The sequence below is a fragment of the Taudactylus pleione genome, unplaced genomic scaffold (genome assembly GCF_031769625.1).
Source record: "Taudactylus pleione unplaced genomic scaffold, aTauple2 ptg000290l, whole genome shotgun sequence".
Lineage (NCBI taxonomy): Eukaryota > Metazoa > Chordata > Amphibia > Anura > Myobatrachidae > Taudactylus > Taudactylus pleione.
Window position 1 is genome coordinate 2,154,195 of NW_028284692.1, and position 13,105 is coordinate 2,167,299.

A 13,105-nucleotide genomic window follows, 5' to 3' on the forward strand; every position below is an offset into this window, starting at 1 on the left:
CACAGATTTGACAACAATTAACATGCCAATTATTTAAATTTTGTTAAACTTTTTTACATTTTTACATTATACTAATAGATACAGGATACACATGATACTAAATAAGAAGCTACTTACTCATCTCCCTCAGGGCACAGGCCTGATGTTTCATCATACTTTGTGCAGTAGATATCTGGGCTGTAGTTAAATGTCCCATCTCTACGTCTTACTGATCTCCGCCTTCGCTGGTTGACAAAGTGCCAATGAAAACAGGTATAGGGCCTATGCTGAGTACACTTGTGCTGCACAAAGAGTGGACACTGCTCAGTCCGGAACTCTTTCAGGTACCTGGGGAAACAATGATGGTTACAGAATTTAATGACAGAAATAATACAATGTATACCTATTCAAAGTGTGTAACCATACTGTCCATAAAACACATTTTATTTAGAATAGTAAAAATGGGATTATTGTAGTTACACTGGAATCATGGGTACAGAGGTGCATGAAAGAACTGAAGCACTTGAAATGGTCAAGAAAGTCTTAGCTCCTCCCCTTTTATACCCCCTAGCTGGGAGAACTTTTTCTGTAACTCATTTTCTTTTGCATCCACTGGGAGAATTTGGATCCATGCAGAGTATCCACAGCAGCGTCTCTGCGGAGGAATTTTCAGAAGTTGCTGAGCAAAAATACTTTCCAACCAACACTAGCATCTTTGGATACAAAAAACGTGAAGTTGTATAATTTTGTAAATGTATGGACAGATGACCAGATGGCACAACTCCTCCAGGAAACCACCCAGGAGAAACTGACCTGGTGAAATGTGCACTTACGTTTTAAGGAACAAGAAGGCCCTCCTCTAATATACCTGCCAAACTACCTATCCAGCAATTGTGTTGTTTTGTTGCTGGCCAACATCTAGTTTTGTGTATCTTATTCGACTAAAAAGATCATCTGTCTACTGGATACTGGTAGTCCTATCAAGATACCTTTTTAAAGCCCTGACAACATCTAAACGAACATTGTAGAGTTAGCCTAGGAATTACTATATTCTGCTTTGAATGGAATATTGATTAGGCATAGAACTTAGCCCCGCCCCCTGGCTAGCTGCTAAGCCCTGTCCCGTTTTTTTATTAGCCTGCAGCTTGCCAGACACCCGGCAGCGGTGGCCATCGAGTGGTGCAAACCATCAATGGTTCACCATAGATTGTTATTGTACCATAGATTATCATCATTGGTGGTGCCATCGATGGTGACCGTCAATGGAAAACCACCAATGGCCATCCCTAGAACAGAGAGAGAGATACTACAGTCTGAACTTACCAGTTGCATGGTTAGTTCAAGAAGGGTTCAACTACCGTACTTAGGAGCTCATTCAGACCCGGATGCAAAGCTGCGCTCTCGCTGCTGTCAGGGGCGGGTATGCGAATTCCGTGATTGCACTGTCTGGCTTAAGAACGCCCTCTATGTTTTAGAGAGCGATAGCAGAGTGAGCGCACGCCGGTCTAAAGACGCCCACTTTTCTTTCTTAGAACACGACATCTCCAGGAAGTGTATGATTAATCAGTAACATCGAGAGCCATCGGAGCTGCACGCAGCGCTTGAGGTAGACCCTACCCTTCCGCAAAGCACTGAGATCACTGCAGGCTGAAATACAACCAAGTGACGTGTACAATGACGCCTCCATGCTAATTATGCACGCCCATTAAACTCAGTTTTGACGCCCAGACACACCTGCGTTCGCACCACCACTCCCCCGTTCGCAAGCAGCTTCCCCTGTGACCATCCACAAACGGCACTGTCACTCAAAGTAGCGTCCAGTCTGTGTACTATGAGCGCACAATTCCCGGACGCAGTGACTGGTTCGCGCATGAGTATTTTGACGCAGACGGGCGACAATCGCCATTAGCGTGCGTCCTCGGCCTAGCGTCCAGGTCTGAATCGGGCCCTTAATATTTTTTTTACTCCTGTTCCCAAAGGCTTTCCAAAATGAAACTTATACCAAAGAGAGATTGTATTTAAGTGTATAACATACTTTATGTACAAAAAAAATTAAACATACACTTTTTTAGATATTCAAGGTCAAATGACACATCATGTTACCTTGAAATGTAAAAGACAATATTTAAATATAAAACAAAATTTTTATGAAAACTATGGTCCCTTAGCTTCAAAATAAGACCAACATGAAAGTTCTACCACAATTAGAAGCAAAGTTATGATTCCTTTTAGTTGACCTTGCAAGTATAAATTTTACATTTTTTGTCATGTTTGCAACCCTATAGCATGAACACTGGGGGTCATTCAGACCCGCTCGCGAGCGCAGGACGCTTGCAAGCGGGTCGATGTTCCCCCAATGCGTATGCGCACGATGGAGGGAGCTCCATCGTGCGCATGCGCGAGACCCGAATAACGACGGCCAAGCCGTCGTTATGGATCTTGCACTAAAGGGGGCGTGCTGTCGATGGTGACTGACAGCACGCCCCCTTTAGTGGGCGTGCCGGGGGCGTGGTTGCCAGACGGAGGCGTTCCCATGGGAGTCCCCATGAGTCCGGTCCCACTGACATCACTAGTGATGTCAGTGGGAGTGATTTTGGCTCTGATGGAGCCAAAATCACACCAGGGCTTGCGGCAACGAGACCCTACCACAAGGGTCTCGTCGCAAGCCCGATGGTCGCGATGGTCTTGACCATCGCGACCATCTTTTTGGCCGCTCGAATATGCTGTGGGTGGTCACCCACAGCTATGCGAGCGGCCTGGAGGCCACTCCATTTTAAGGTAGGAGGGCACTGATTCAGAGCGAGCGCTCTGGTCGGAGCGTCCGGCTCTGAATCAGGCCCACTGTGTATCACTGAGGGCTAAAATTTTACATATGAAAGTTACTTTACGCCATCTATCACCCTTCCAAAGTTCATGAAAATCTGAGATGGTCGGGTTGGATGCTGTGATGATTTGGCATGGAATGACCCTATGGGCAACACCTTCTATGGGCTGAATTCAATTCTTTCTAGCCGCTATCGCACCCGACGGAGCTATTCAATTCTTGCTCCTGTCGGGCACGATGAGCTGCCAGCGATACATTTCAGCTCGCAGCCCCTGGGGGATGAGAGCTGAAATGTGCGAAAAGTGACATGTTTGGGCGCCCTAACATCACTTTTCGCCATCGCGCCCAGCACTTTGGTCGGGTTTAGCTGCTTTACGTGGCTAAACCTGACCTCTATGGGCGCGATCAGCGCGAACATCTTGGACAATTGTATAGCGGCCCGCGATCTCCTGTCACTTTAGACGGGAGATGCGGGCCGCGAATACAATTGAAATTCGACCTTTGTCTAATTTTTAGAAGCTTTAGTAAATCCAACCCCTAAAGGTGCATACACACACAGACAACGATTTTTGAAACGATTATCGATACCGATATCGTTTATCGTTCAATCGTTGAAAAAATTGTTCACTTTCTGAGTTAAAACGATGAATGATTATCGTTCATGCGCGTTCACATTTGTAGTTGTCATTTAGTCAATGAACGATTTTAGTAAACGATTTTCGTTCATTTTTCCCTTGAAAATATGAACGAAAATTGTTTACTAAAATCGTTCATTTACTAAATTGTTGTGTGTGTATGCAGCTTTAGTTTAAATTCATAGGATTTTCAAATGTTGTCAAAAGTATGCTACCACAGGAAGAATACAAGAAGGCTGGAGATGTAAAAACCTCTGGTACCAAAGCCAATATTCTCTGAATGCCCCGAAACCTAACCTTTAAAGAAAGTAAGCTTCAAGCCTGTGTATAGAACTATTTAAGCAACCTACACAGATTAAAGGAAGAAGTGGAAATTCCCTTTTGCTCACAACATGAGATATTCATTTTCCATGGTAATTTTTAGCCAAAGATAGTTTTCTAGCTTTTTGCATGGTATCCACCATGAAGTCAGATAAACCTTTATACCATCAGTCACACCATTATACCTATTTGAAGTAAATACTGATGCAGTTCAATAAGTCTTGTGTTAATGAGATACGCTATGACAGGCCATCTATAGGCAGACAATTTCTAGGCCAATCCGGAGCTAGAAGAGTCACTATAGACCATCCCTTTTTAACTGTTTGAGAACCCTTGGTAACATAGTAACAATAGAAAAACTGACATGGGAGCTGATTCAGAGTCAGATGGCAAGGGAAATACGGACGGTCTCGCAGATTTCAGCTTACTGCACATGCGCCAAAGAAATAAATTGGTGACTGATTATGCACCAAATCAGACTTAAGCACATGGACTGAGTTTGATAGTGCATACAGATTGATCCATCTGTTGGCGGACTACGCCATCCATGAAATGGGTATTTTTCTGTCCGGTAACTGGGTGGCGACTATGTGATCACACAGAACTAATCCATCTCATAGGAGCTTTGGGTGACTTCAGTGCCCATTTGCAGTGTGCGTCTGTTTCAGACAGATCTTCTACAGCAGGGGTGGGCAATAAGCGGCCCTCCAGCTGTTGTTGAACTACAAATCCCAGCATGCCTTGCAACAGTTTTAGCATGGCTAAATAGCAAAACTGTGGCAGGGCATGCTGGGATGTGTGTGTAGTTCTACAACAGCTGGGGGGCCGCTTATTGCCCACCTCTATTCTACAGTCAGCTCCTATGACTAACAGACAAAATACTATTAAATCAAATAAAACAGGGAAGAGCTATGCTATGAAGCAATTTATTAATTGCGAAAGTATCTATATCATAATGCAAATGTGGCCTCCATTATGTAGGCTTCTCTACTAGAAGTCTGAAAGAACGCTTTAGGGAACATAAAAAGAAATATAGAAAAAGGAATATTAACCAGCAGTGAGGCAGGGTTATGCTGGCCATACACATAGCGCAATTTCGGGCCGACTACACGAATTTAGACGCATCGTACGATGAAGTGTGTGAAAATCGTGTAGTATTTAGGTAGGAATACGATCAGATGCGCACTCATGCAGCTGTTCTATCATATCTTATGATCTGACATGCAGCCCATATTAGCCGTCGTGATCATATGCAGATCGTGCCGTATTTTTGCGCATGTGATGCATCGTGCATCCGAGCGGCGTCATTTAAATCTATTATAATCGCATGTTTTTGGTGATCGATCGTATCACGGCCAGTCGTATTTGGGCGAGTGGTCGTACGTCAGATCGTATGTTCATCGTGCGTGAAAAAAAGCACCAAATCGTGCGGCCGGAACTGCCAGGGGGTTCAAGGGAAACCGTATGATGAATCGAATCTTATGCTGGTCGTACTAGTTATGGCCAGCAATAGATTCAGACTATTACATAGAGCCAAAGTTATGTGGATCTCATTCCAGAGGGTCTAAATGACAGTTTAGAATTGAATGACTGGTACCATTAACTGATCTCTTACATATTTTATGGTTCTATGGTCCTCCTTCTATTTCCTTTGTAGGCCCATACTACTTTCCCTCATATTGTCCTTGGTAACCCTTGGTCTATATTTCCTCCACCTGCTGATCGTACAGAGTACCAAATCAGCCGGAGTCCACCGGAGATGTGGATCATAACAGAAGCACCCGACAGAACCATGCATAAAATTTAAAGTCCGAGGGGGACCATATATCATAAGTGAGACCAGACAGATTAGAACTAAGGTATGGACAAAGATTGAAGTGTAACATTTTGAATCTGTTATCTTACAGATCCATTATCATAGAGTTAATATAATTTATAGAAATTCTTTCAAGTCTCTCAATATATATATATATATATATATATATATATATATATATATATATATATATATATATATGAGATATAACTTTTTACATCTGGGCTACATAGAATAGCAGGCAATTACCCGACATGCAAAAAAAAGCATGTATCTGCACCCCTTGCATTGCAACATGGTTTGTCCAGGTACAAAGTTAAGCCACGTATCCACTATGCGATGTTACTGAGCGATTGCATGATTACGACATCGTAATCGTGCAATTGCGCAGTAATCGGGCACAAATTGGGCACTATTATGTTGGAAACGACCAGCAATGCGCGCTCCCGCTGGTCGTTTCAGACATCAATTATCTACTGAGCATGCTGGTCAATCTGCCGATAATGACAGATTGTCCATGTTCAGAGATGATTGATGTGCCTACACTGAACGATCAATCGTTCAGTGCAGGCACTGCAGGAGTACAGCAACGACGGTACGATTACAATGTTGTAATCGTACTGTCGTGCCGCTGTCGCCTAGTGGATGTGCGGCATAACTTGCACTATCTTATTGTGGGCCCGATTCAGACCCGTTCGCTAGATGCTTTCGCACGTAGCCAGCGTATGCAAATCCCTCGATCGCACAGCAAGGCATTAGCACGCCCACTATGTCTTGGCGTGCGATCGCGGTGTGTATTTAGACACCCACTAGCCTGTCTTAAGACGCCCACTTATGCACGTCATCTCCAGGAAGTGTATGCAACAATCGGTAACATCGAGTACCATCGGATGCGAACGCTGCACTTGTGGATGACCATACCCTACCGCAAACACTGCGAGTGCTTCAGTGTGAAATTCAACCAAGTGACGTGTACTATGATGCTCCGTAACAATTATGCACGCATCTTAAACAGCGTTAAGACGCTCAGACACACCTGCGTTCACACCACTACTCCCCCGTTTCCATCGACCAACCTGTTACCACCCACAAACGGGTTATTCTGTCATTCACTCTAGGGAGCCGTGTATGCTGAAGGGGCGATCGCATGGACTGGTTCGCGTACGCGCACTGCGATTGCGTACGTATGCGCACAATGCAAACATCGGCTGCCTGCGTGCGAACGCATCCTAGCGAGCGGGTCTGAATCGGGCCCTGTATTCCCAAACATAAATTAGGCCCAGAGAGTGAGAGACTCCAACGAACCAATGAAGATGCCCTGATGCAGTTACAGTAGGAAGAAGGACGCAGGGGAGGCATAGCTATCTGGAATTGAATAAAAACAAAACCATCAGAACACCATCAAATAATTTCCTTTCGATTGTGGCAAACATCAGACAGCCACCATAAAATGGTATAAACACTACCGTCAGAAAACAAACAAACATCGATGGCTAGTAACCATCGGATTCTGATTTGCATCCCTATGCTGAACCTGCAGGTGGACTCCGGCCAACACTCCCTCACAGTGAAGTGCTCCCTCTCCAGTGTGATGCTCCCGCTCAGCCACACACCTCGGTGACCTCCCACAGAAGTCAGCGCTGTTCTCGGACAGGGGAGCGCGGCGAGGAAGCTCAACAAGAAGACCAGGAAATACAGGGTACATTGTACAAAAGAGGACTTTGCTCATTACCATATTCGCCAGCTGGTGAGGGGGGCGTAAAGTTGGCCACATCTCTAAAGATTATCTGTCCAACCAGCCAACTAGTTGATTGGTTGTAATGAAAATCTGGTAACATATAGGAGTAAATGATGATCAGCAATTTGCTCCTAAATGCCAGAAAACAGATGAAAATGGACGTTCAAACAAGTTAGTTAAATGTTTGATCTAAACAATTTGTTCAAACAACAGTTTTTGTCAATTTTCCAGCGTTTGGGAGCAAATTGCTGATTGTCGTTTGCTTTCATATCTTACCAGATTTTCATTCCAACCAATCAACTAGTTGGCTGGTTGGACAGATAATCTTTAGATGTGTGGCCAGCTTAAGAAAAGGGGGCTGTGGTAAGAAGCAGGGAACTGTTGTGACATGGCGTAGGTTGTTATGAGATTTAGAAGGCTGTGGCGAGATGAAATTCGTCTCGTGCGAAGCCGGGGCGGGTCGCTAGTAATACATATAAAGTAAAACATGGGAAGAAAAATATGAGGCGATATCAAAACATTTTTATCTGTTTATTCATTTATATATTTATCTTTTGCTTATTTGAATAAAAGACAAATATCCTGTAAAGAAGTGATGATTGCAATTACCAAGATTTTTTAATGATCAATGGAAGCAAAAACTCTTTTGGGATTATTGTATATATAAGTAAAGAATTGCATTTATCCGCAAATGCCAGAGTAGAAGAACTAAACTAGTTAAATTGCAGCGGGAATATGCATTCCTAATTTTAAATTCCGAACACCAAGCTATAAGAGGAGGAGCAGTTCTGTTCAGGAGCACACACTGAGAAATTCCAGTCACGTGGACGAAACGCATCAACGAGCTCCTCCTCCCTCCAGTTAGTTCAACACTTTAGTGACTGGTATGGTTACACCGGTATCTTTTGATCCACTGCCGCCGGTGTTCAGTTACTGGTGCCTAAAACAGCAACAGTGCACAAGCACTGCACAGTCACTGGAGACCATGCATCTGCAGTGACATTACAGCAGCTTTTCTAATAGCAGCCTAACCATTTGGTGTTAGGATCTACGGTTAGCAGATCATTTTGGTTGTAGTTCCCAGTCTTAGCTGCTACTAGAACTTTGCATTTAATCCTGTCTGTCTGTGTGCTGATCACGTGTTCAGTAATTAACTGTCTGCCTGTGTGCAGTATCAGCTGCTCACTAGTTAATTGTCTTGTCAGTGTGCACAGATCAGCTGAACACTGGTCTGTCATTAGGGAGGCTTGCAGGGCTTCCTCTCATTGGACCTTGTATCTGTTAAATTACAGCCAGCCCTTCACTCCATGCTGGTGATAGTTTTCTTGTTTCCAGTTCTGGCTTTGTCTCCTGTCTTCCAGTTGAGCTCCAGTATTCCTGCATCCTATAGTATATTGTTGTTCTGCCATTTGTGTCATCCAGGCGGCACAGTCCTGCATATTATCTACCTGCTGTTTGTGTCATCCAGGTGGCACAGTCCTGCAAACCATCTACCTGCCGTTTGTGTCATCCAGGCCGCACTGTAGCGTCAGCTGCTTGTGTCAACCCGGCAGCACAGGCCACACTACAGCGTCAGCTGCTTGCGTCAACCCGGTGGCACCGGCCGCACTACAGCGTCAGCTGCTTGTGTCAACCCGGCGGCATAGGTCACACTCTAGCAACATCAATGCGCAGCCCCTCGCTTCTACACCAGTGACTTTGCTTCTGTTATTTCCGGGTTCTGCTGCATCTAGCCAAGTTGCTCCGGCCCTCAAGGCGGCCACACAGCCCACTGGCTGCATCTGGCCAAGTTATACTAGCCCCCAAGGCTGCTGCACGGCCGGAGGCCGCTTCATATTCTCCAGCCCACGGGCTGCTTCCAGCCAAGTTATACCAGCTTTCATGGCTGCCACATGGCTCACTGGCCACAACTAGCCAAATGAAAAACTCCCCCCCTCTGGTGATCCCGCCAGAGCCCACAGCATATCAGCCTAGTGCTGATGCTCTGTCTCTCTCCTCCTGGCTGGCTCGCGAGATCTCACGTGCAGCCCAGCGCACGGCTGTCCCTGCTGTGGTGATAGGGAAACGACAGCTGCAGATGTCAGAACGGTCAGTGGCACTGATCGTTCATACAATGGGTGGCACATCGGCGCGTTATCTTGTAGATGGCAGAGCCCCTGTCATTTACCACCCAACCCTACATTAATAAATGGGGGAGAAGCAGCATCTGCGCACACAACGTCCACTGATACCACTAATCCTCCTAACACCCGTTCATACATCTCCCCCACTGTCTTTTACGAAACTGGACTTTATTGTATCAAAATAAAGGATACATACTTTCACAATAAAGTGCTTGCAGAGATACATTTGTGTCAATCTGGGTCTAATCTGCTCAAAGAATATATCACAGCCAGAGGATTTTTTTATTAAGTGGTTTTATTTTCCTGGTTTTACTATGGTTATTACATGTAATTAATATTTTGTAACAGATTGTGTGTCCTATATAATTTCCAAATGTTTCACTTCAGTGCTAGTAGTCATTTATTTAGTTTTGTGTATATCAGCCTTGGTACTGGTAAAGGCCTCCAGATTACAGCTGCAGAAGTTTACTTATATATGAAATACGTCCACTGATTTATAGATTTTACATGTCTAACATATATTAGATGAGTTTTCCAAGTGTCAGTAGCGCCACACCTTTTTCTAAGTTATGGGGCTGGTATAAGTCTAGATGTTAATGACACCTGCAGCTGCAGAAGTAAGAACAGTGGGCAGGATGGGCTTCCACATACATTTTCACTGATTTGTATTGTACAAAGCCAGAACACCGTATTATCAATATGAGTCAGCCCCATGAGGTCTATTAGAGATGCTTTTGAGTGTTCAAATCTGTGGTTCAAACGATGTGACAACATGTAGTTCTGGTTGAACCTACTTTTTGACTATCTGTTGCAATAAATCCGTCTGAAGGAACTAGACTGGGATAGAGATTATTTCTGCTGAAAAACTCTGCTTTCCAGTTTTCTAACCCCAGAAAAAATACTAGAACATTCTGTCTCACACAGCATTTCATCCTAGCCTCCCTGATGACTGATGTATGCCACTGTCAGATCACACTTCTACTGGCTTGAGCTTTGACAAAACCATTTAAGACAGCCCTTAGGTTCCAGAACATTTATTGCTTCCTTTATTTGTCTGGAACATAGCCCGTGCAAGTGGCATTAAAGGGTTAATTGCTAAGCAACTCCGTAGACAGGCATCCATATTATCCAACCCCAATTTGTGAATGGACAACCTCTTGAGATTGTTGTTCTTGAGGCATCAAAGTAAAGATAAGCGAAACCTTTTGGTTAGCTTGATGAATTTAATGGATAATGTGATGGTTGAGATTACTTCCATTTGAATAGTAATTCTATTTGAACTTCTTCAAATGGGATTCCTCAAGTAGGCATCCTTCAATGAGACTGTCAAATTTGTGCACTTTTCTGTGTAGGGCCCAGAAAAATGAAGAAGATCCAGAGTTGGTTAGAAAGTCATCCCTGTAATTGTCACACCTCTGGTTCCCAATTAAGCCAGCATGGAATTTGTAAAGACCCTTGACGCAATCGCTAGGCTGAAAAGAAGATGGTAAAGCTGATAGTGCTGAGATCAGACTGCGAACCTTAAAAGGCACAGGTGACTTTCTCAATCTGAAACATGTAAATATGCTCCCTGATGTTCATGGACACTTGAAACTCCCTTTCCTCCATTGTTGCGGTTTTAGACAACCATATTATAAGGGCATGCACCTGATGCATTTTTCTCTATCCTCTGCTGGAAAGTAAAAAAATAAAAGCTTGCATTAAAACCAAAACATTTTAATGGATTTGGTCAACGTTTGACCCAACAACTCATTCACCTAATATTCATATTGTGTTTTAAACAAAGAAACTTTAGGAGACACAGGGTACTTTGTGCCCTGAATATTGAGATGCACAGCCCTCACCTAGTCATCAATCACTGTTTTAGAGGAACCCTACTCAAAATAAGTTTCCTTTAAGTCTGAATCATCTGCTACCTCACTGTCACAAGCCATGGCAGCGGCTTGTTTCCCACCGGCTCGGGACCTACACTGACTCACAATATTCAGAATCCGGTTCCGCTGATTACCAAGCACCGGGGATGCTGCAGAGAGTGACTCATACTCCCATATGCTGCTGATTGGCTGCCCCTCCTATTTGTAGCTTCCAGATTCATTCCCCCTCGCCGGTTATAGAGTTTTCTCCTACAGCTCGGTCTGGTTTTTCCAGCTATCCTCTGTGATTGTCTACACTTCAGCCGCTGCTTCTGTTTACCACTCTCTGTCTCCCTCCACGCTGCCTTCCAGGCTTCAGCAGGTAGCTCAGTTATTCAGACTGTTGTTCCACTCTGCTCTGATTGCCGTGCTCAGTGTATGCAGGCTCAAGCCTTTGGGTCCGTGCTTCCTCTGTGTAATCAGCAGCTACAGCTTTCTCAGCCCTACTGTGTGTAATCAAACTGTACATTTACACCTGTACTATTTTCAGCCTGTTGTATCCTGCACTCCTGGCAGGCAACTCATCTAGCCAAGTTATGCTGCCCTCCTGGCAGGCAACTCATCTAGCCAAGATATCCTGCCCTCCTGGCAGGCAACTCATCTAGCCAAGTTATCCTGCCCTTCTGGCAGGCTTCCCTACAAGCCAAGTTTTCCTGCCTTTTCTGGTGAGACACTTTTCCATTCATTAAGACACTCTCATAACACTTACATTACTACTGAGAGAAGAGGTAGACTTCAGAAATTTCCAAGTCTGGTGTACAGCAGAATTCTGACTAGCAGAAGAATAGGAGGGTCCTAAATACAAAAGGATCTTTCGCTAAACCCGCTTGACTGTGGACCCAGGGCAATTCTCCTAAGGAAGCCCGTCGGGAAGCCCGACTTAGGGTTCCCACCTTTATCGGAATCTTAAAAGGGGGGACAGTGTGGATATTCTCCTAACTCAGTCATGAATTTGGCTTATGCTTTCGCACAAACAGGTTCTGTCAGGTTTGGAATAGCCTTCGCTACACAACATAGGCAAAGTGAGTTCAACCCAGACTGCCCCACGAGAAGCTCTAGCACAGTGATCTCCAACCTGTAGCTCACGAGCTACCGGTAGCTTGCGGTCTTAATTTTGGTAGCTCACCTAGCTGTAGCACTGCCGAGTAAACTAAAGGGGCCTATCCATTAGACGACTTTTTGAACAATCCGACCAAAACCAGGAGGTTTTGGTCAGAACGTTCAGAAAGTCGTCTAATGGATAGCCGGCAAGGACCAGCAATGCGCGTGCACGCTGGGTCCTTGCCGACTCTATGTGGAACATGCTCGTCAACCTGACGATGATCGTCAGGTTCCACGTATTCGCAGATAGGAGGTCGGTCTCCAGCACTAAATGATGTTCAGAGAACGCCGTTCAGTGCGGGCACCGCACCTGGGCGACCTGAAGGACTGAACCGTAGTCGTTCAGTTTTTCAGGACGCCTAATGGATAGGCCCCTTAAGAGGAAGTGATCTCTGACGCGTGCTCCCCCGTGGTGTCGACCCATGGGTGGAGCCACAGGGAAGTATGTCAGGTGATTGCCAAAGCTGTGCTTTCCTGTGGTTCCACCCACGGCGTCTACACCAAGCCCTGCCAGAAAATCACACAGCAGCCCTGACTATACAATATCTTTTGCTCCTCTACTGCACGTACCGCCTTGGAGCCGGTAATTAACAGTGAAATGTGCCTGTGCTTACTTTTTATTTACAAACTACAATAATATCACTGTAATAATGAA

General features: G+C 44.8%; 1 protein-coding gene across 2 annotated transcripts in view; it reads right to left on the reverse strand.

Moving 5' to 3' along the window:
- Positions 1–13,105, reverse strand: part of UNK (unk zinc finger) — a 99,074-nt gene that overhangs the window by 61,671 nt on the left and 24,298 nt on the right. For both annotated transcript variants that reach the window (XM_088482538.1, XM_088482536.1), the window contains exon 2: positions 118–327. In XM_088482538.1, the coding sequence (XP_088338664.1) occupies positions 118–327 (210 nt within the window). The remainder of the gene's footprint in view (positions 1–117; positions 328–13,105) is intronic.